Genomic DNA, 23,951 nt, shown 5'->3' on the forward strand with positions numbered 1-23,951 from the left:
ACCAGGCGTTAGCGATTGTGCAATGCAATTTACAAAATGAAGCTCCTTGAAAACATCATCACTTCCGTGCAACTAGGAGGAAACCATCCGGTAGCAGTCGATAGCGAAGATGTTTGACATAGTTCTCAGGAGCAACACGAACAACACTTCATATTCCGGTTTGCCAATGACACAATTTTCAAGATAAAATTGTTTATGTCGAAGGTGTTATGGGAACTATCAGTGTGAACCAACTAATATAATTAATGATGTGCATTACAATGATACAGTGTAAAAACTAAAGTGAAACATGACTCACATTTAAAATATTATTCTTTTCAAATACATTTTAGATTCCCTTTTTTCAGATTATGCCTTTCCATACTGTATTTGTGAGAAGAAAAATTTACCATCATACCTGTCACAGTCTCAACCAGTCACAACATTTAAATTGAGCCTACTTATTTTACACTTCAATAAAAACAGTAATGAAATATAAACAGAGACATTACACTTTAGGGGAGATTAGATGTCTTTCTTTCTGAAAAATAAATAAATCCATACAGATATGTCTTTTAGCTAACATTTTTATTTGAAAATATCCTAAAGAAATCAACATCCATACATTTTCAGTCAACTTTAACTTTTCTTACTAGACCTTTAATTTGAAATCCAGACTGACTGTGTCCGAAAATGAATATTTCCCAACTTATCGACTTCTTTATTCAACAAGCCTAAAAAAATAATAAGAGTGAAAGAGTTTAACTTTTGTATTTGGCGATGTTAACAAACATAACTTAAAGGCTCCAAAAATATCACATGATCGATTTATGGCAACTCTGCTTGGAATAAAGTCTAAAACAGCGACGAGTTTCAGTAAGTGTTTAAAGTGTTTTAAATTGAAAGTCTATAACGGATGGGATGTTTTGTTATCAATTATGCTTGACCACTGACAGCTCTGTATCGGTTTAATGTGTGAAGCTACCTATAATATTAGAAAGACGACTTCAGTTTCAGATAACAAACTCACTCACAACATAACATTTATAACTTCAGTGTTTTTTCTCCCTTAAATTGAACACAATATGTTTATGAATGTTGCTCAGCCGCTTATGTTGGTATTATCAGATCTTTGTCTTATGCCTCCTGCAGGTCAATAGTTGAAATGTAAAGAAGCCCTGAGTTACAAGTAGTGATTATATGTTTTTAATAAACAAGCAATGCTGTTACAAATAATATCACGGCCTAGTTGGTTTTGGCTCCGATCATCTAAAGCCCTTAAATTAATGAATATATTAATTGCAAGATAACAATAAAAGCTTGGATTATGTCAATTTTAACACTGAGCTGCTCTTTAGCCCTGTGGCATTGTTTATTTGAGATTGTATTACTTCCTATCAGAATCTCTCTTTCCATATCTGATTTCATTTTTTCTAAATTTAGTATATATCTTATGGATAGACTATTTCACACTCGATGATGAGGTGTGAATATCAGCACTTCATCCAGATCACAGGTGTGCTGATATTCAGTACAACACTACATTATGGAAAACATTTTTATACAACAGTTATACAATATAGTAAAAAGTAACATCAGATTATTATTGTGTACTCCCCCAGACTGCCAGCAGGCAACGAATGCTGCATTCAGGTGCTCTTTGGAAATAATGGACTTCCCTATAGCAAATAGTAGGCTACAGCTCTTTTGTGCTTCAGCAGAAGAATGAAAAACATGGAATGCACATCAGATGTATCCTAGTTGACATCTTAATTAATTTACAAGCTAAAATAACATTATAATTAACAAACATTTCCTTAGGTAGCTGTCTGTATTGCTAACTTTAGGCTTAGCATAGCCTAAAGTTGTGTGTGTTGTCCCTTTTTGTGTCGTCTCAGTAGGCTATATTGTAAACATGTTTATAAGTTTTCTGCCATTTCTGCTGCCCTGAAACGTCCCGCAAACCTCACAACTGAGGTACCATCAACATTTCCCACTGGTAATCACGACTTCGGAGGTTGGTGTGCTTATTAAGGCTACTAGTACTATAAGGTAAATGCGACATCCGAGGAGCACTTGAATGCAGCACAATTCCAAATAACTGAAACTTGAGTGTTGCCAAACAAACCAATCATCTGCAATCGTGTTACTTTGTTTATGTCTTAACAGACTGTATATTTACAGATAATGGTCTAACATGCAGCTACTTTTAGGCTATTTGTACGTTTTGATTTGCAACAAGTGAAATAAGAGCCTGTGTGATTCTGAGGTATCAGACTGATTAATGATAACTTTATTTATTTATATAACACCTTTTAAAAACACAGGTTTACAAAGTGCTTTGACAAACAAGAACAAAGCAAACTAAACCAAACACAGAAGAACATAAACAACAGCAAGAACATAACAAATGCAAAATACTAAAAATAATTAAATACAATTCAACAGAAAAGAACCCAAAGTGCACGATACCCAACAGACATATATAATAATAATATTTACATTTTAATTTAAATAATAAAGACAAACATTGTGTGGTGTAATATTAATTGACTGTATTCATTATGTCTAGGCGGATTGATACATATGCTATTGTTATTGTGAAAAAATGCTGTATGTTGTACCCATAGACCAGGGGTGGGCAACTGGCGGCCCGGGGGCCACATGCGGCCCCCATCAACCCTCAATGTGGCCCTCAGGTCAATTTTTACACATCAAGGAACATGAAGAAAACATGACTAAATCTGCCATGAAATCATGAAAACCAGAAGTATGTCCATAATAATATTTGATCACTGGCATATGTTGAGTTAAATTGGAGACAAAATTGACTGTAAACGTTTGTGTATGCTACAATTTGGCCCTCTGGCAGTGAGAATTAAATTAATATGGCCCTTGCTGTGACCAAAGTTGCCCATCCCTGCCATAGACTGTAGGTTGTACCCTACTAGATATTAGGCAGAATCCGTCTTGGCCAATTAGATTGCTCGGTCGGAACCATACAGTCTATGGCCTGAAGTAGCTGTTGCATACATTGAGACGAAACAACATACTTTAAGATAAGATAAGATAAGATAAGATAAGATAATCCTTTATTTATCCCACAATGGGGAAATTTACAGTGTTACAGCAGCAAAGAGCAAAGATTGCAGACAAAAAGTGAACACAGTACAATTTAAATAAAATAAAATAAAATAAGAATGTACAAAAAAAATAGATACTAAAAAAAGATACTAAAAAATAGATACAAAAAAATAGATTTAAAAAATAGATTTAAAAAATAGATACTAAAAAAAATAGATACTAAAAAAAATAGATACTAAAAAATAGATTACAAAAATAGATACTAAACAAATAGATTAAAAAAATAGATACTAAAAAATAGATTAAAAAATAGAAAATAGATCAGCTATTGACAAAAGTGTAGTCCGAATTTATTCCGTTTTTTTTGATAACCTGGAATAAAAAGAACACTTGTTAAAAATGTATCAGAACTCATGCCTTTATTTAGAAAAAAGTGACATCGTCAGTCCTTCCGGTAGTCTTATTTTATTAACCGGAAATGATTGTTGCCTGGATGTAGGCGGGTGTGTGTAATGTCAGCTGACTAGCAGCATCTCCTACAGCCTTCACAACACTGCGCGCTGCCCGCTGACAGCTAGCTTAGCAGCCCCCCCTTAGCCGAGGAGGCTCTGCTGTCGGACCGGGCTGGGGTTATGTTTCCCGGAGACGAAGGTTTGTGCACCACCAACAACAACCCATGGCGGCCGAAATTCAGCCTCAAGCGCAGGCTCGGAAGCCGTGTCTGCTGAGCAAAATCGAGGCTTTCCAAGATGTTGTTAGCACGGCGGTCATCATCCCCAAGGAAGACGGTGTTATCAGCGTGTCCGAGGACAGGTAAGCTCGTCTAGACCACGAATTAGCGTCAAAGTATCCTAATTTACAACCGTCCCTGCCTTGTTTTTTTCCTGCAGCAATGCCCCCCCGCTGTCTGTTATTGATTGAGCTCATGCTGCCGTCTGGTTTAATTATTTATAAACAGTCCAATGGTTTATAGAAGAAAAATCCTTTAACATAGGTGTAGCTGTCAGCTGACACAGTCATTTCAGTTCATTACATGCCAGTAAACGACGGTATGATAAACATGTCTGCTGTGCATATTTTAATAGTGGTCAGATAGCTGCCAAATATTAACCAAACCAGCCGAATGTCTAACCAGTATTGGCTTTTGGGTGTGTTTAACATGTTCTGGCACATAAGGCTAAAACATGTTATTGTGTTACAGAATGGAGTTTCCTGTAGTCTTTGGGTCCAGAGTGGATATATACATGTGTTTGTGTATGTGCTTTCCTTTGGTTGTGTTTCCAGTCTATTTACATGTCGAAGTGTTAGAGGCTTGGTTTGAGGCTTTGTATGTTCAAATGCGTAAAGAAATAATTCTTAGTTAAATGCCTGTTACAACTATGGCTTTATTATATGTTGGCTATTTAATTTATGTGGTGTAATAATATGCTCCACAGCCCTGATCTAGGTTGATATACATGTGTTTATTAAAATATGTAAAGGACAGATGCTTGCGATATGTAGGCCTACTAAAAAAAATGGTATAACATTTCCTTTGCAGCCTACATAGTTTTATAAAAAGGGTGTTGATTTTGTGAGACTGAGACCAATACTAATTTTAGAGAGGAAATATTCAGCAATAACCAATATTGTCCTAATATCATTTTTTTTAAACTTTGACACCATCATCAGTGAAAAATATATTTTAATCAACACCTGTTTCAATACCACAGCAACAAAAATACAAGTCCTAGACACCCACTATTGAATCTATGTTTTTTAATTACCAAAAAGTTTAATGTCTAAGTTGCACAAGTACGTTGGCAAATTTTTCAAACCTTCAGTATTTCTGATGCTGGATTTTGGAGATTGTATTGTTTAAAAACATTTGGTAATACAAATATGCGGTATCGTGAAGTTTCCAAATACCACTGATTTAGTGATTTATTGACCTGGAATAAAAAAAAAATACATTTTCTATGTTGATAGTGCACAATGATTGTGGCAGTTCTGAGGTGCTGAGTGCTTTCTGGCAGCATCTGTGTAAGCAAAAGTCTTGATTACATCATTCTTAAATCAGTCAAGCATTTTATTTTATTTTCTGAAAAAAAAAAAAAAGTCAAAGCCAAACACACAAAAAAAGATTTTTCTTCCATACAGGAAGCTAAATATTATTTGAGCTTTCTGAATTCTAGATATTTAATTTGGAGAACTGCACATCCTCCTGTATTCTCATATATCAATAGAGAAAGGATCTCAGAGCAGGTCATTGTCCATCAGCAAAAATGAAATTCTGATATCTGTCAGGTTTAAAGTTAGACTTTAGATGCTATGAGAGCTTTGGGAAGGCACTAAAACATCGTGGTTGGTTTGATCCCGCAGGACGATTCGAGTATGGCTGAAGAGAGACAGCGGTCAGTACTGGCCCAGTGTCTACCATACAATGACATGTAAGTATTCCTCTCTATAAATACTGTTTTAAAACGATACTGTTCGAGCTGTCTCTTCAGATCCCTTAAGGAAATTTGTTTAAACAAATACAAGGTCTGTGTTTGAATGAGATCAATCTTTGGCCTGTTCAATCTAATCAAATAAGTCATAAATATGTAGCAGTGTGCAACTTTAAAAAGCACATTTGTACTGGAAACACAGACTTCTTGGAAAGGAGCTGTTGTGAGTTTCTTTTCTTGTTTAATGTTCCTATGTCCTTGCTTTCATTCTGTGTTGACATTTCTCACATCATGACGAACAAAGTGATAACACAGACGTCTCAGAATGACAAGAAAGCACAGTAGGAACGGCTCCTGATTCTGAACTTGCAGCACGTGTTCCTGTAGGATCATTCTCCTCCTCTCCTCTGTGGTCTTAATGAACAACAATCATGAGGCAGAATGTACCACTCTAAGAGGAGGGGGAGGAGAGGGGGGGGAGGGGGTCAGTCCAGTTGGTGCTGGTCTATTCAACAGTACTGCAGTGCTGCACGTCTGTTTGTCCTTTGTTGAGCAACCGAAGGAAGTCCTTTGCTACCATCAGCAAGATCTGTGGTTTAACAACAGAAGCACAGAAACAGCATTTTTAACATTTCAGTTCACTGACAGAGAAACTGAAAACAGTGTGCTAAAGATAAACGTGTTCTACAATTCAGTGAATTCTACAATTCACTTAGCAGACGCTTTTATCCAAAGCGATAAAGAGATACAGCATTTATATTGTTTTAATTATTTGTCCAAAACAAGTCAGTCAAAATAATGACATTAATATCTTAATATTTTTATAGAGATTGATGGTCTAGTTGTTTTTAAAGATCTATTTTTAGGCTTGTTTTGCCTTTATTGTGGAGTTAGCACAGAGGATAGAGTCAGAAATCAGAAAGAGAGAGAGAGTGGGGAATGACATGCAGGAAAGGAGCTACAGGTCAGATTCGAACCATGACCGACCACTTGGAGGACTATAGCCTCCGTACATGGGGCGTGCCCAATATCCACCAGGCTACCGACGCCCCTGCTCAGCATTTGTGCATTCCTTGAGTTGCGCAAACTTAAGTTTTTTAATCTTTGTTCAGGTCTCTGGAAGCTTAAAGGAGGTGAGGTCAAATGTAGGGACTTCTATCCCACGGTTATTATTATCATTATTGTTATTTGTTGTTGTTTCTAAAAGCTCAATCGGTGCATTCAGGATATTGCCGTCTGTCATCGATAGTGGTTAACAGAAATATCTGAATTATCTGAAGTAGTTTTATTCTTGGTTTGTTTTCTCCACATTTCATCGGGCAGAAAGGAAGTTCTTTAAATAGCTTTACCATCTCACACACAGTCTGAACACACAGTTGTACCCTCTTAATAAATACCCATATAAGGCAACATTCCTAGAAAGAACGAATACATTGTGGCTTTAAAGTAGGAAAAAGTACTCGTGTCGTGCTTTAAGATTATACCATCAATCAGCTCATCAACACTGTTGCTGCATTTTTTCTGCAGGATGACCTCGCATGTTTTTTTTTTTCCCCTGACAGACTTTTATATTTTATGACAGGAATGGTAGTTTCAGACAGCTGACATTTTTTCTGCTGATAAGGTAGATTCATATGTAAAATCTGCAATGAAGAAAAAGACAATATTAGCAGAGTTAATTTCCTTTTTGTTCAAGTAAACAAGGCAATCAAAGGACGCAGTAAAAATGCAAAATAGAACAACACCAAGGCTGACTGTCAACAAACACAAAACACGTTCTGCTCGGGAGACTTTAATAAACAGCGACCGAGTAAAATGCTTTGTGTACCTTGCAATTAACCCAGTGGAGGGGGGGAGGGGGGTGTTACATAACAAAACCACTGGTCCATGACCATTTGAAGCTGTGGATGTGAAAGTGTTGTTGAGATCTAGCTCTGCCTGCTTATCATTGAGGGTCAAGGGGGGGGGGGGGGTCAGAAAGGATATGCGTATCAAGCTCAAGAGATGCACTTTGAATGATAAATCATGAAACAGGTGCAGCATCAGAATCTGGCTGGAAAGATCAGATGAGTGGTTCTTACAGAGCGTGGTACGCTTCAGGCTGTGAGAGTTATGTTTTTTTAAGTCATATAGAAACAGCGTCCCTTCGGCATATATTAACTATCAAAGAACACTGGCAGGTTCACGTTATAAATAACACTACTCCAGATAAGAATGTCTGAAAACTAGACTTAAGTTGTTTATTTTTTGAAGTGCGTACTTAAAGAGTATCCCAAATAACGGTAATAGGACATTATCAACTACGCGTTGTACATGCATAGTTACTTTCCAGTTGGGTGACCATATTGTATCATTTAAATATCTTTTCAGCAAGTGTTTGATAACTGCATTTGAGGGATCAATGCAACAAAAAATATCTATCTATATCTATCTCTCAGATCCAAGATAGATCTCAGAAAGATATCGAGCAATATATCGGTATCAGATCTTTTTGTTTTCCTCTGTGTCTCCAGCGCAGTGCTCCTGTATGTCCTTTAACCCCGAGACCAGGAGGCTGTCTGTGGGGATGGATACTGGCAGCATCTGTGTAAGTAAAAACCACAAACCTCCAAAAACAACCCTCTGCTCTTTCTTTTTCTTTTTTTTCCCTCTCTCAACGTCCAACTGTTTTCTTTTTCGTGCTGCTTCAGTTGTAATCACCTGATGTCCACATGTCATCCCACTGTAGACTGCGTTTTCCTCTGAATAACAGGAAGATCTTGTGGTATTTTTCATTGTCATGAAGCGGGACGCAGTACAAACTGTATGTATTTTGTCAACGTGTCGGCTGATCTCCAGTGAGATAGGAGTGTCTCTGGGAGAGCTTTGTCATGTCACTGTGAGCTGCTAACTTCAGTTTTGTTAGTTATTTGAGACTATGACCTGAACAAGCCGTTCTGTAATTAACTACAAAGGCCTGTACTGTACGACACCATAGAGACAGCTCTATTTTAAAGCACACATTTTTTATTGTCTAGTTTTTGTTTGGTTGTTTGAATTTCACGGTGGGAGCTGTTTGTTTTGGAACAAGTCAGCGCAACTCAGACTGAAACAGTGACAGGACATTTTGTAAAAAAAACGTTATCTCAAAACAGCCTGAAAACTTCAAGTTCCTAAAGTTATTTTGGTACGGGTGTTGGTTCACACTAAAGTACAGTGTCAGTAAGAGCACAAGCTGTTCTTCTTTTTGCAGGCCTGACAGGCCTTTTCTGTCTGAATTGATTTGCATTTACATTTTATTAAGCGGAAGAGGAACGTATCAATCTTCCTACAGGCCTTTGCCTCAGATTCAATCCTTAGAATAACAATGTGAGAGTTTTTAAAGGGTTCTGTCATACTCTAATATAACTAAATACTTCAATATCACACTGTAATAGAATTGGTTTGCCATTTCTGGATCTGTCTGGAAACCTCAGTAACTGACCTCTGTGTCCACATCCTGTCTTTCAGGAGTTCATCCTGTCAGAAGACTACAACAAGATGACCCCAGCAAACACTTACCAGGGTGAGACAGGAACTATGAATGTGTGTTTGAGTGTGAGTGTTTGAGTGGGTTAATATAAAACTTGTCAAGGAGAACTGAAAGAAACAACTGGGTGGTTTGTTTTGAAACATTTAGCAAAGGTGGTAAGACATGTAAGATTGAAATGTAAAAGGTTTGTCCTACTTTTAGTCAAAACTTTAGATTGAGATTATTTGTAGAGATACAATTTTTGAGATAACAATCTAGCTGATACTGATTTACTTTTCATTACTTTATTTAATTCGTCATGTCTCTTTTTCAGATGAGCTCATAAGAGTTGTTTTAAATGTATGCTTTTAGTCCCTCCTCTTGAAATGTCACTGGAAAATATCTTACAAACTGCATGTGGCTGATCTTTTCCAGTGACGGTTAAATACTCCCACGCTGCCACCGTTTACTGTCACCTTTGACCATGAAAACAAAGTAGAGTCTGTCCAACAGATGACTTCTTCTGCCCAATAAAGATCCTCTTCTCTGAATCAGTAGCTTGGTTGTTTGGTTGCCAGCGTTTAATCGATGCAGCATAACAGATAAACATTAGTTACTGACATCGGTGCATGCTACATTCTGTTTGTCAACAGGGCAGGCATCAGCCAACACCGCTGTTCAACTGATACATCCGTGCAGCCCTTATTATTTGCTTTTATTTTTGTCATATTGCTGCAAAATGAGAAGAGAAGATATACTTTATTGTCCCCAAGGGATTTTTTTTCTTGGACTCCTTGGTCCTACAGTTACAAGATAATTAAAAAGTTCATAAATAGAGATTATACAAAACATGTAACAATTCCACATATACATAAAAACACCTTCCTGTAGTAGTGACATATTGAGATATTGCACAGCTCATTGGCACGTCCTTCATTACCTCTTATTCAGAATATTAATGGACAATCGGCACAAATGAATGTATTTGTGGTCCAGCCTGGTGTGAGGGACCCTGCATCTTAAAAGCTGAAACTCAGAGTGAAGATTGTGGGTCTGGTTCAGACACTATTTTCTGTGCCTGTCTTACAACACACTGTTCATAGTGTCTGGAGAGACGGGTGTTTTTTAACACTTATTATAGTCATAGCAGTCTGCACAAGACGAGTTATCTGTGATTTTCAGCTACAGAGACATGAGTGATGGTACACCGCAAAACAACTATGCTCTCCGCTCATAAAAATCTACATTTCTGAAAACTGAAACAAGTAAATAGGTCATATAGTTTGTGGATTTGTAACATTTTCTTTTAGCATTTTTAAGTCTAGATGTATAAAGCCTTCAAAAACCCTCCAAGAAATTACAGCAAAAAGATGAAATGTACCAAAATATACACTGAAACAAAATTTCTATTGCAGACTTCTGAGGCTTAAAGAAAGTGTGATTCTCCACTGTAGCACCATCTACTGTCTTCCAAAATCGGGTGTATAGCCCACATTTCTTTGCAAGTACAGCATACAAATTTTGTTGATTGTGGGGTATTTGGGGAATTTTTGATGCAAGTTTGAAAATGGATCTTAAGTAGTGTATAAATGTTTTTTTTTTTTTGGGTTCCTGCAGCCCATCAAGGCAGAGTGACTGTGGTGCTGTTTGTGTTGGAGATGGAGTGGCTTCTGAGCACCGGCCAGGACAAAAACTTCACCTGGCACTGCTCAGAGAGCGGTCAGCAGCTGGGAACGTACCGCACCGCCGCCTGGGTTTCAGGACTACAGTATCCTTTAATGCCCCCCCCCCCCCTTCCAGCCTCCTGCTCTGATTGTTGTCTTGATTTGTGGGCTACTTGGCCCCTGGAGTGAGTTCAGTGAACCTGACAGTTAAGCTTCCTGCTAAATGGAGTGGAGTGGACGTAACAGAGTGTCGAGCCATCTTTGGTGCGTTGAACTGTGAAAAATCTCTGCCTTTTATTATGACAACACAGTCTATTTTAAGGCCGCAGCAACACAAGAAAGGGCAATTGAGATTAGCTTCCAGTTAGTTTGTTCTAATGGAAAGGGGCTAACAATAGGCATCAGTCATGCTGTTGTCAAGGAAACGGTGTGAGGAGGTGTCTGTAATGGCCACATGAAAGACTGTGAGTGCTCAGCAGCCACACTGATCCATACCAATGAGGCTGCCATGAGGTCTTCTCACTGCTAGTCGCCTGCTAGCTTCTACATGCTAACCTGTCTGACCAGTAGGGCAAGAAAATCAGTAAGAGACGCTGAGCAGTGACCTCTGCTGCTTCTGTTTGGAGTGACCTCAGATGTGAGAGTAAGGGTCTGTGGCTGTACTGGCTCGATCCACATTGCACGAGTGCCCGTGAGTGTTTTGTTTTGTAGTTAGCAGGGAAGAATAAAGAGGATATGTTGTAGACATCTGGTTACTTGTTGTTTCAGTTTCACTTCAGTGACTCTACATTAAGTGCTTTTGTATAAAGAGAGTTGTATATAAGAGTCGTATAAACCCCGTATCTCTGAAAATGACTGCTTAACCAGATCTTGGTTTCAACAAAGATGGTTCCAAACCTGAAGGGTTCCTCTCTCTGTACAGCCTGCAGACACTGGATGCACAGTAAACATGACCTTTGAAAAATATTTAAGCATGTTTTGATAAATAGCGGGCAATATTTTTTGCTATGAAAGGATAAAAAAAAAGGAGATTTTGCAAGATAAATTAGGCATCTTTTAAGTACATAAATTAAACTATCGTGAATTTTAAGATTTGGGACTATTAGTCGTTTTTTCTTGCAACAAAACAACCCCCCCCCCCCCCCCCCCTCCTTACGTTTACCACACTTTGCCACACCAGCCCTCTGCCATCTACTCTATAGCCCTTTCCACATACAATATGCACTCCAGTAAATATCCAGAGAATTTTATGAAGACTGCCCGTGAAATCCTCGAGATCTGGCAGGGGTCTCCTGAGACATGACATCAAAAGAACGATGCAGAAGCGGCGGACGCAGCAACAGAGTACGACGACGCTATAATGAGAATATTTGCCTTTATATCGATGCTGTGAGTAGTTGAGTTTTTTTTTTCTCCAGGAACTTCAATTGTGGGACCATATTTTGTGTGTGTGTGTGCCCTTCAAATGTTGGATACAATCTGATAGAATAATAATCTAAAAATGTGAAAGACTGTTTTTTTTGTTTTTTTATAGCTGCTTCATCTGAATAGTTACTCATCCAGTGCAAAAGGAATCTCCAGCAATCTAATGAACTGTCATTGGTGCTAGCATAGATGTACCATCTTTAAGAACAAGTATCAAAATAACTTAAAATATAGATAACTGACAAATGAATCAACAGTGAATCAGCATCATTTCTTTCAGCTTTGTTTTTATCACAGAAATAGCGACTCTAAACAAACTTCTTTTTAACCAGGTCCTCCCATCTTATGGCGCTCACTGGCTCATTTGAACTGTTAAGGTAAAACAACAAATATAACCTGTCACCTGTCAAATTGTGGCAGATAAGAAAAGTTTGAACTGTTCAGATTTTGCTGCATGTTCTTTGTATTTTTAATGAAATACTTGAAACATTAATTATATCCAAATAGTGATTTGATTGACATACAGTTGGACTGAGATTGACGTAATCAGTGTTTCTATCCATCCATTATCCACACCGCTTTTTTCTCATTCGAGGTCGCTGGAGCTGATCCCAGCTGTCATTGGACGAGACGCGGGGTACACCCTGGACTGTTCACCAGTCAATCACAGTGCTGACATATAGAGACAGACAAGCAGCCACACTCACATTCATTTCCCTACAGGCAATGTAGAGTCACCAGTTAACCTAACAAGCATGTCTTTGGACTGTGGGAGGAAGCCGGAGTACCTGGAGAGAACCCACACGTGCACGGTTAGTTTGTTCAGCCCTGTCTGAGGGGGGATCGAACCAGGAACCTTCTCGCTTTGTTTCTAGTCACTGTTATATACTTGTTTATTGAATATATCTTCTTAGGGTCCCAGAGAGCTCAATGAATTGAAAACTCCTGCTGCGGTTTTAGCATTTATTACATAGTATTCTAATCCGGGTATAGCGTATGCCATTGTTGCTTTTCTCTTCTTCACTGCGGACGAGGCTGTGGTGATTTGGTCAGTAGTGACTTAACCAGGTCAGCGACGGGCTCTGACTAAACGGCCTGTAAAAGAGCTCAGATTCATTAAGCAGACATCTTTGCTGCTTTGACTCACGGTCTACATTTGATAGTTAACACACCATCATAACTGTTTCATTTATTAAGCAGCTGTTTGCAGTGTAGAAATCATAGTGTGACTTTGATTGTTAGGTCTGTGTTTTTGTGATCCAGAGCCACATGAATTTTTTTTCTTTTTTTCTTACAGTTCACTTCCTTCCAGTTTGACCTTAATCATTTCTCAGATTTGATGTCGAGACCAGACACGCCTTTGTCGGGGACCAGTCCGGCCAGGTGACCATCCTGAAACTGGAGCAGGACAGCTGCAGCCTGGTCACCACATTCAAGGGACACACGGGTATGCAACACACACACACACACACACACACACACACACACACACGCACACGCACACGCACACGCACACACACACACCATTATGATTTTAATTTGAAAATCAAAAAGGTAAGGGATGTTCTTTTGACAGAACAAAACAGTGAAACATATCATGTTAAGGTCAGGGAAATTGTGTTGGCCAGTTTTATTACAGTAATTGTATTCATTGCCTAAAAAATGGCATTAACTAACAATGAAATAATTGTAAATTGCAGCAGTAGCACACATTGATGAAGCTCTGAATTCCTGCTGCAGTATAGTAAGTGGGCTAAACTAGGGCTGTCTGTATTAATACACTATCATCTCATGCTACTACTAAGGTGCACCAATGAATGATTTGTGTTGTCATTCTGCAAGTCAGACTTTTTTGTCACTGCCATGCTCTCCACTATTACACACACTGAAGGACATTTACATGAAGGCAGAACAAACAAACACTGAGCAGCGTGAAAGTGACACCAGAACAGAGTAACTCCAAACAGGAGAAGAATAAAATGGACCAAATTTATTACGGCCTTGTATTTAAAGGAGACTTTTTTATTGCATTGAGTTGGTCTTGGTTTTTTTTCCTGCTCTGCTTGAAAGGAACTCAGAACTATTTACTGTTGACTACTAACGACTATTGTTTTTTAAATGAGTTTGCAGGAATGAACAAGAAGCTTTTCTTCATGTCTTTATCCGGCTTTGTTTTTTTTTGTTTTTTTTTACTAGCTGTCATTAATTACAAGAGGAAGAAGAAAAAATATTTGTTTGTGCTTTTAAATATTTAGAGGAACCTCTCATAAAACACGGAGCTTCAGACAGTCGCTGCATTAAATGTCGCATAATAGTTTAAGCCTGAATGTCTCTCTCAGCCCGGACCAGGTTTATTGAGACTTTAAGAGGTGGTTTTTAAGAGCTGTAAGTCCCCGATGATCTAGTGTTTGAGAAAATCTTTGGTGCTGTCACTTTAGAATCTTCTTCAACGAAAGCGTCTGTGAAAAAATGTCTTAAAAGATACAAGCTTGATGGTTGGAGATAAAAGACAAAGAGGCATCTCAGTTAGTTTGAAGATGTGTTCAGTGACAAGAACAAGAACCAGAATTCAGAGAAATTATTTTTCAACAGTCATTCATTTATAATTCAGTGTTTATTTTAAATATTACGAAAGGAATAAAAAGAGACGTCATAAAGGTTTATGGAAGAGTAATGCTTTTAAACTAAATTTAGATTAAACAAGTCTTAGACAGATATGTGCCTGGCCTCCCAGGAGACACAAACCACTTCCTGAGTTCATCACTTGAGATAAATGGTCAGCAGATCATTAACTCTGAGACGGCTCATCCTCAGAATCATGATCATTTTTGTGCTTTTACCTTTGCCTGATGAACGCTTGTCTGAACTGAACTCTGCGTTTGAGTGTGTGTGGATATATTTCACTCACATATTTGTTTGCCTTTGTATCCATGAATTGCTACAGGTAATGTGACGGCTCTGTGTTGGGACCCGGTCCAGAGGGTTCTGTTCTCCGGCAGCTCGGATCACTCCATCATCATGTGGGACATCGGAGGACGCAAAGGCACCGCCATCGAGATGCAGGGACACAAGTAAGAATCACAAACACCCTCTCTTATGAATAAATTAAACCTTCATCGCCCCAAGGGGAATTTGTCCTGCCATCTGAACAACCCTGTCTTAGATATGTGTTTTTCTTCTTCACTTTGATAGATTGCTTTTGTCTGTTTCAGGAGCATTATTGAGCAGTTCATTCCACCATCATTTACTTTTTTTAATGTTTATATTATGACGGGTTCTTAATGTGTTTCCATTTATTCCGTTGCAATCCAATCAGCCTCTGAAGGAATAATTATTTATGTGTCGTCTCTTTCAAATATTCCGTCAATGTGAAGGCAACTTAAACAAATTGAGTTTTTATTTGAATAATCCTCAAAGTGACTTCATGTAAAAGCTTCAAAAACATTTTTTCTAGGGCAGACTTAGCAACATTTCTGTATCGCTTCTACGAGGGCTAAAATGATGAAGTCGTTTATCTATGAACAAAAATGATCTACCCCTGCGCTAATGATTAATTCATACTTTTAAATTAATTCTTGTTCATGCAGAAATATTTTTGTGCTCTTGTGTTTTTTATTTATTTTGTAAACTGAAAATCTGTTGGATTTGAAGCCCCAAAAGTGACATCATCAAACAGAATAGAAGTTTGATGATGTCACTATTGGGGCTTAGGAAGTTAAGACGAGCATTTTTGGGGGTAGCAATTTGCTTTTTTGGATGTATTTGAAAATATTTTTTTTACATGTGTGTAATGTGTGTTTTCATGTGTGTGTCCTACAGTGAAAAGGTTCAGGGCTTGTGCTATGCCTCACACACTCGTCAGCTCATCTCCTGCAGCTCAGATGGAGGCATCGTCATCTGGAACATGGACGTAACCCGTCAAGAGGTGAGACAGCGAGAAGAGGAAGGGGCTGATTTGAACCCTGCACACAAACACTCATGCATACTCAATCTGCCAACGTGGACACATTGTAAAGAAAAAAAATGTGGAAATGTGCATGTGCAGATTTATCAGTGAGGTGGATCAAGTGCTGCTGTTTGCTTTACCTCCTACTCTGGAATAAATTCTCTTCGGAGATCTGCGAGTTCACCAGATTAGCAGAATGTTCATTGATTTTTTTTCTCTCTCTTAGAAACACATACACACACACACACACACACACACACACACACACACACACACACACACACACACACAGAGTCTATCTTCAACCTCCTCTCTTATCCCTCTGCACTCTGCCAGTCTCCTCACAGTTAGTTTGGACTAGATTTTGTCTTTATTTATCCACAGTCACTTTAAATTCTCCTGAGGATCAATCTGTTGCCTCTTTCAATCGCACAAAGTATGTTTGCTTTTCCTGTGATTGTTTTTTTTATTACAATTTAGAATGACAAAGATGTTTTACCTCATCTACTATTTCTATGCTCCTTACACGTACAGTATTTTCTTAATAATAAGCACTAAACAGATTTCTTACACCCATCATTCCTAAAATAGTTTCCTAAAATTAAAAGTAGAAGATATACCTTATTCATCCTGCGAGGGGAAATCCAATTTTATACACTCTGTTATTGAGACACACATAGGCTGAAATACACACACATGCACAAACAGCGAGATTTTCCCTAACAGTAGCTAATAGGAGAGCAAACTCCACAAAAAGTTATTTTTTAAAACACATATTTTAGTGTAAGTACTTGCATGAGTCTTGAAATATTGTTTTGATATGGAATGCTATAGCTACACTTCTCTTTATACACTCAGTCATGAGTGTAAAGATGAGTCATGTGTTGAGAAAAAGGATGACAGATAATTTCAAACTGTGTGTTTGCACAGACTCCCGAGTGGTTGGACAGTGACTCGTGTCAGAAGTGTGAGCAGCCGTTCTTCTGGAACTTCAAACAGATGTGGGACAGCAAGAAGATCGGCCTACGACAGGTACTGACGAAAAGCCGTGTGTGTTTCTGTGTGTGTCTGTGTGTGTCTGTGTGTCTGTGTGTGTCTGTGTGTGTGTGTGTGTGTGTGTGTGTCTGTGTGTGTGTCTGTGTGTCTGTGTGTCTGTGTGTGTGTGTGTGTGTGTGTGTGTGTGTGTATCCATTTTCCGACTGCACAGCAATCTTGGAAGGGGTTTAAACCATCCCTTCCTGGCAAAGTCAATAGAAAATAATGACAGAAACAGAAATAAAAAGGACCATAAAAGACAAAGAAGAGTCGTACAAAAGATAAACAATGTCATAAAATCATCAACAAGTGATTTGACTGGCTCAGGTTTCCATTTGGCTCTTGACAAATTGAAAATGACTGTCATTAAATACCAATCACATGTGATTTACCTTTTAGCCTTTCTAACTTCAAATGTTTTGGTATCGTCATCAACAATTGATCAAAGTGTGCGTTATCCTTTGTATATATGTCTTGAGAGGATGTGTGTGATGAATTAATTTGATAATCAGCCAGTCGTGTTGCACAATCGGGCGGGAGAGGACTTATTGTTGGATCATTCCAGCAGAAAGTCAAGTCAAGTTTATTGATAAAGCTCATTTCACATGACAAGCATAAGCTCAATTTACTTAAAAATAAAAGTAGATTTAGTCGCAGGTAGCATAGTGGTTAGTGCGTGCGCCCCCTTGGAGGCTGTAGTCCTCCAAGCGAGTTGGAATTCAACCTGTTGCTCCTTTCCCGCTCTCTCTCTCTCTCTCTGCCTCATTCCGCCCAAAAATAATTCTTAGAATAATAATAATAGTAGACAACATACATGATCACAACATAATACAATAAAAACACAAGATGAAAAAAAACATGTTAAAAAATGCTTAAAATGAAATGGCAACACAATAAAAAGGAGTAGGAATAAGTATATCATTTTGTAAATTATATATTTAAATAGAAGCTAAATTTCCTAGATAAAGTGCAAGATACACTGGAATTATTTAGGATTTAGCCAAAAGCTTGTGCAAAGACAAATGTTTGAAGTCTGCTTTTAAAAGAAAAGGAATTAATTTTGGGTACGGTGAGAAGACCTTCAGTCCTCCTGGTTAGAAACGACACTTTTGTTATCCTAAGCCGACATGTTGAGGTTATCCTGTGTTCCCCAGCACCACTGCAGGAAGTGCGGCCAGGCGGTATGCGGCAAATGTTCGTCCAAACGCTCCACCATCCCCCTCATGGGCTTCGAGTTCGAGGTGCGTGTGTGTGACAGCTGCCACGAGTCCATCACCGACGAGGAGTGAGTAACAATCGGCCTCTGTTGTCGTCATATACTGACTCTTTGTGCTCGCAGCTTTTCCGGATTTCTCACATCGGTAAAATAACGGACGTTCCCTTTGTGTCTTCCAGCCGGGCGCCCACGGCCACCTTCCACGACAGCAAGCACAGCATTGTTTACATGCACTATGAGCCCACCACGGGGAATCTGCTCACCTCTGGCACTGACAAAGTTATCAAGGTCTGCTGCTTTCAGTGATGAGTCTATTTATTTGTCTCACACACACAGTAACAGCTAGTTGATCACTCTTTAGCAATGTCAGCTCTTTTCTCTGCCAGTAGCTTTATGTTTTCAATCCTTCCCTTTTATTAAGATTATGTCTAAATTAGGCTGCCAGGGCCCCGCTCTGTTCCTATAAGTACACTGTGTATGTATCCTGTGATGATTAAGTATCTGTCAGATTATCCAGAGTACCTGAGCTGTCTGTCACATTCAGTGGTGTTTGAATAAATCCTTCAGAAATATGCAGCTGAATATAAAATGTATACAAACTAGATGTTGTTAGAGGGCCAAAGAAGACGAGAAATGATGAGTACAATTTTAACAGCCTTCATCATTTTAGTATTTTTTGTGTATTTGAGTAAATCAAATTACTTTAAATCATTTGCAACAGTTGAATGGACATTTCTGATTTTTTTTTTTTTACTGGAAATTATTTTTCTTCTATTGGAACCAACTAATGTTTTGTTTCCTGAAAATGTGCTGATTGTTTCTCTGAGATTAACCCTTTTCAAAAAGCAGGAATATGCCTGGTACTATCAACATGACTGCTAATCTGAAAGGATTTCTTAACTCTAGTTTTTAGTCACTGGTTATCTGAACGGTCTACAATGATTAATAATTTGTCAGTCATGTATTCCTTAAATTACACCATCAGTTTTTGAGCATTTAAATGCCTAAATCTAACTTGTTGTTGTAGGTGTTTGTCTCTAATAGACACATGTATCTTGTAAATCCTACAGGCAGTCTATCTCCATCGTTGACTGAGCGCATATTTTAAATTTCTCATCTCTGTCTGAGCTTTAAATCTAGTGGGCATACAAATGTGTCTCTACCAGCTCGATCACACTGATAGGTAACAACCTGATTCTGTCTTCTGTTCATCTGCAGCTCTGGGACATGACTCCTGTGGTGTCCTGAGGTCTGTGGACGACCGGCCATCAGCAGGAAGCGCTGTTGACCAAACTGTGATTTGTTTTGGAGGCAGCAGCAGCCACACTTTGAGGAAGAAAGAGGGAATCTTGTCCAACGGTATCGATGTCATCTGGATAATATTTAACTGTTATTGAACAACAAGCAGCGGCTGTTAGACGTTCACAGCGAGGACACTGCAGGCCAGTGGAGCCTGGGAACAGGAAGGACCTGGGTGGACACGTGGTTACAGACGGTCGTGAGTGTTTTTTTGTGTGATGGCTGCTGTTGGGTGAGGGATATCTGGATGTGTTTTTTTGTGTGTTTCCTGTGAGTGAGTGTTTGGGATGGGTTTGACACACTTTATTTTCTTAATTTTCATGCATTCCTGCTGATTTCATTCTGGAGAATCATGAGAGAGTGAGTGAAACATTTCTGCACTGTGTGAGTCGGTACCGTTAAACCCGGACGTGTTTTAGATGTGAAGCATTTAAAGAAACTTCTACATTACTCACAAACTCAAAATCACTCACATTAAGCAATTCTTCAATTTTCCACAGATAAAATACATTTAATCTCTACTTCTGCACACCTGCACCACCTACAGGAAAGTCAAGTAACTGCAGCAGCAGTTTAGATATAAAAATGTTGACGTCGCCCCCCTACAGGCAAATCATTAATTCAGTGACTAGCTTAATTTTCTTTGCATTGTTTTATGTTTAAAATTCTAAACGTGACCAACTGTTTGTTAAATTAACAAGTAAAAGTGTGATGCCAAAGTGTCACCGCTACATTTCACTTTTGTAATGCAGAACACCGACGTGGTAAATGAGTCTAATCTCAGTCTATTTACTTTTGTATTCTAAAACATTTTATGTAGCTGTCCTAAAACTGCTCAAAATAATGAAAAGTTTAAACAATGAAAGTTGTCTGATGTCCACGCTAAGATGCTTCCAGTAAAAAAAAATAAACATTCCTGCTGATTTCGAGGTTGAAGGCAGGGTTGGTAATTTTTGAAAACTAGCATGATTTTGAAAGTAGAATTCCCTCAGTGCTCTGTCAAACACCCACCCCCTCCCCTCTGTGCTCGCTCAAAAGCCACGCCCCTCACTTACATGCGCAAGCGCTGTTGCACAAGAGAAGCGGACCTCAGCTCATCGCTTGAATTGTGTAGAAACTATGTCATCTCCTGTCTCATTCAGCGGTACGTCAACACTAAACTTTATCATAATACATGTTTTTTTTTAAAAAGCGACTATTTACCGTAATTACTCACAACGGCCAATGACAAACTCACGATAAACTCCGTCATCGGTGACTCGCTTTGAGTGTGGGCTAGTGCACTCAAGATGTAGATAACGAGCAGGGAGACAGGGAGGCGTGTGATTGGTTCATCAGATTGGTACCTCGTGGCAGACATTGGTCAAAGTTTTTACAGGCTTACACCGGCTACAGATGACGGATTTTCTCCGTTCCTTTTTCAGAGAACATGAGTTATTAATTTCTGTCAGGACCTAAAGACAGTTTCAACCAAAATCTTAAAAAGTGGATCTGGAGAAAAATTACCAACCCTGGCTTAAAGAATGAGCACTTCATGCTAACAGTCTGATCATCCTTTTAATCTACTGTTAGTTTTTCTCCCTCCTTTTTGATTTCCCATAAAGTAAAGTCACTGTTTCCTTTGGACAAAGACAATCTAGATTAGGACAATTCATGAGCGTAAGAGGAGGGATATTTATTATACATGTTTGTAATGTCAAGTTTAAACCCTATCAACAAACACTACAGAAGTTTTGTTAAAGTACTGTCATTTGTGACTCATTGTCTGAAGGTGGCGGGGGTGTCAACACTGTGCATGCTGTTGCATGGCCTTGCCTGAAGTTGGTGCTGGTGAGCAGATCTACAGTTTATCTGCAGCTCCTGAAGCGTTTGTCTCTTTGCTAACGGGCGGAACAGGTTGGACTGAAACTGTATGATACACGCTAATTCTGTTTACGGGTTCATAAATATCACTCACGATGTTTTGTCCTCTTTCTCATGTTAGAGGATTAAGGAAATCATATCGTTCTACTTTCTGAACTCATCATATGATATTAGATGCATTTTATTTGCCACAGTGCTTTACCATCTAGCTCTGAGGAAACTGTTCATATGAGTCCATGGATTTGATCAAATTAGCCGTTTGGGCTGCTGTACATCCTGTCCTCTCTGCCAATCGAGAAAAGAATGATGGAAACATTTGTAATCCAAGCTTGTACTCTATATCTAAATACACAAAGACGTCGTATGTGTCATCATGTCAAACCTGCACTATTGTTCCCGCTGCTCTCACAGTGGACCAGGTGTGAACACACTGAGGTATCTGGAAATCCTTGAAGATTTTCATAGCTTAAATCAATTTGGGTAAAATTATGTATGGATGTTTTAGGCCACGTTACCAGATGACCTCTCCCTGAAGCAGCTAATGTTGTTCCACCCGGTCCACTAAGTGTTTCAGAGAACCCTAGGTATCAAGCAAAATCTTTAAACCTCATGTTTCATGACGACAAGTTAATGCTCTGTAGCGAAATAAAAGGTCCTGGCTCACAAGAAGTTATGTTTCAATTAAAGTTCAGATTGTAAAAGTTAACCGAGACATTGAGTATAACCAGCTAATATTCAGGATAATGTGTTTAAATTGATGACATCTGATGCAGCAAGACTCTTGATGATGTAAAACCAAAACATAAATGCTGTCGAATCAGAGAAAGTGTAAGCACAGAATACTATGAGTGGCCTAAAATCCACTGAAGTGCAGAGTAAGGTTTTATAATCTGTAAATTAACCAATCAAAATGCTTTCTGCTCTTCGTCTGTCCTCTACTGTCGGCTGTTTTATGAGATTATTTATTATTCTAAGTCTTAATGTTCCTGCAAATGCACATATCATGCATCAGAACTGAGAGGAAACTAAAGGTTATTTTGATTTTGTTCTCATTGTAACCATTTTTTTTTTTTATCATCCCAATACTGTTTACTGACTTTTTAATGTCAATGCACTGGAATCAAGAAGCGAAAATATGTCACAAAACCGCTGCTGTGAAGAGAAAATATCGTGTTTGTGTGATCGTCTCGTTTGTGCTTCTCATGATCCGGTGGTAACTCGACTTGTGTCCTGTAAGCTCACTGAGTATTTTCCAAAGATGTTTGATATTTAGGGATGAAGTTCATGTTCAAGACTTTAAATATAGATTTGATTGAATGGATTCAATCGTAGAGCTGACTATCAAAATAAGCTCGTCTACACTTTCGCAGACCACCATCCGTTAAGGTACATCAACAGCAGATTTGACGCTGAATGTGAGCCTGTTGGTACTTAGACTTTCAAGAACCATATCAGTGTTTTCCCGAGGTTTCAGCTCCTCGACTATTCCTTTTTTTTTTTTGCCGTTTCAAATGCATGGTGTACATTTTTTTTTTCTTTTTTTTTTTGAGGGTGCATCATTCCAGAGTTTCTGAGAAAAATCTGTTTCCAGCTACTCGTTTGTCACTGAGCAGATAATTAAGGGGAAACAGCAGCTGGCTGAGCTGGTAGCAAAAAAGAACAAGCTTGTCACATATCCCTGCAATCTTTAGTGGCTGAAACATGCAGATACAAAGTTATAAGACATAATCAAATGTGCAGCATGTACAATAATGATCTGATCGGCTGATGTATGTGGCCATTTAAATGTGGCCAGTGGTCTATTTTTCTGCTGCAGGATGTTTAAACAGGCATTGTCGTGTTTTCAGTGTCCATAAATGTAACCATGTTAGTGTATGACATTAAAACAGCAGGTTTATCAACGCCTACAGTGTGGAGTCTGATGTTTGTCTTCATTTTGTATTACTGTATGTGACGTCCTGCCCTCTCTGCCCGCATGCGTTTAACTTCCTGGCTCAGCAGCCAATAGGCAGAGTCGGGAAGGACATCAGGGAAATGTTTACACATGAGTTCATCAGGCCTTAGCTTATGTAAATATCTTCCACTCTGACATCTTTCTCTCCTCTCTTCCTCCCTCCCAGACCTCCACCAGCTGGTTTGGTGTTGTTAGCACTTCACAAAACTCCACTCATCCATACATGACTGATTTATCAGACTTACATATTTATGGTTGTTTTGACTTTGGTTTATAATAAATTAATTTTACTTTAAACCTTGTTTCATGTGTGATATCCCTTCTTTGTCACTCACTTTGAGCCAGTTCATGACAATGACCTATTGGGGGGATTTCTCCCCTTTTTGCTTTTAGAAATCTTCCTGTGCAGCTGATCTGACATTTTTTTTACAGATTTCTTTTTGGCCTTTTTGTGCTTTTCTTTAGAGACAGGACAGTGGAAAGAGTCAGAAACTGTAGAGAGAGAGAGAGGGGGGGAATGACATGCAGGCAAGGAACCACAAGTCAGATCTGAACCCGGGCCGAGGA

At 38.7% G+C, this 23,951-nt stretch overlaps 1 protein-coding gene across 1 annotated transcript; it reads left to right on the plus strand.

Moving 5' to 3' along the window:
- The first annotated feature begins 3,566 nt into the window (after window positions 1-3,566).
- Window positions 3,567-23,333, plus strand: wdfy2 (WD repeat and FYVE domain containing 2). Its single transcript, XM_061053120.1, has 12 exons — window positions 3,567-3,876; window positions 5,425-5,492; window positions 8,006-8,079; window positions 8,982-9,036; window positions 10,600-10,750; window positions 13,406-13,518; window positions 15,016-15,142; window positions 15,891-15,996; window positions 16,948-17,049; window positions 18,207-18,337; window positions 18,448-18,556; window positions 19,487-23,333. The coding sequence occupies exons 1-12, from the start codon at window positions 3,740-3,742 to the stop codon at window positions 19,514-19,516; spliced, it is 1,203 nt and encodes a 400-aa protein (XP_060909103.1). The 5' UTR covers window positions 3,567-3,739; the 3' UTR covers window positions 19,517-23,333.
- The last annotated feature ends 618 nt before the right edge of the window (window positions 23,334-23,951 follow it).

Source organism: Labrus mixtus, chromosome 13 (genome assembly GCF_963584025.1).
Source record: "Labrus mixtus chromosome 13, fLabMix1.1, whole genome shotgun sequence".
In the NCBI taxonomy this organism is placed as follows: domain Eukaryota; kingdom Metazoa; phylum Chordata; class Actinopteri; order Labriformes; family Labridae; genus Labrus; species Labrus mixtus.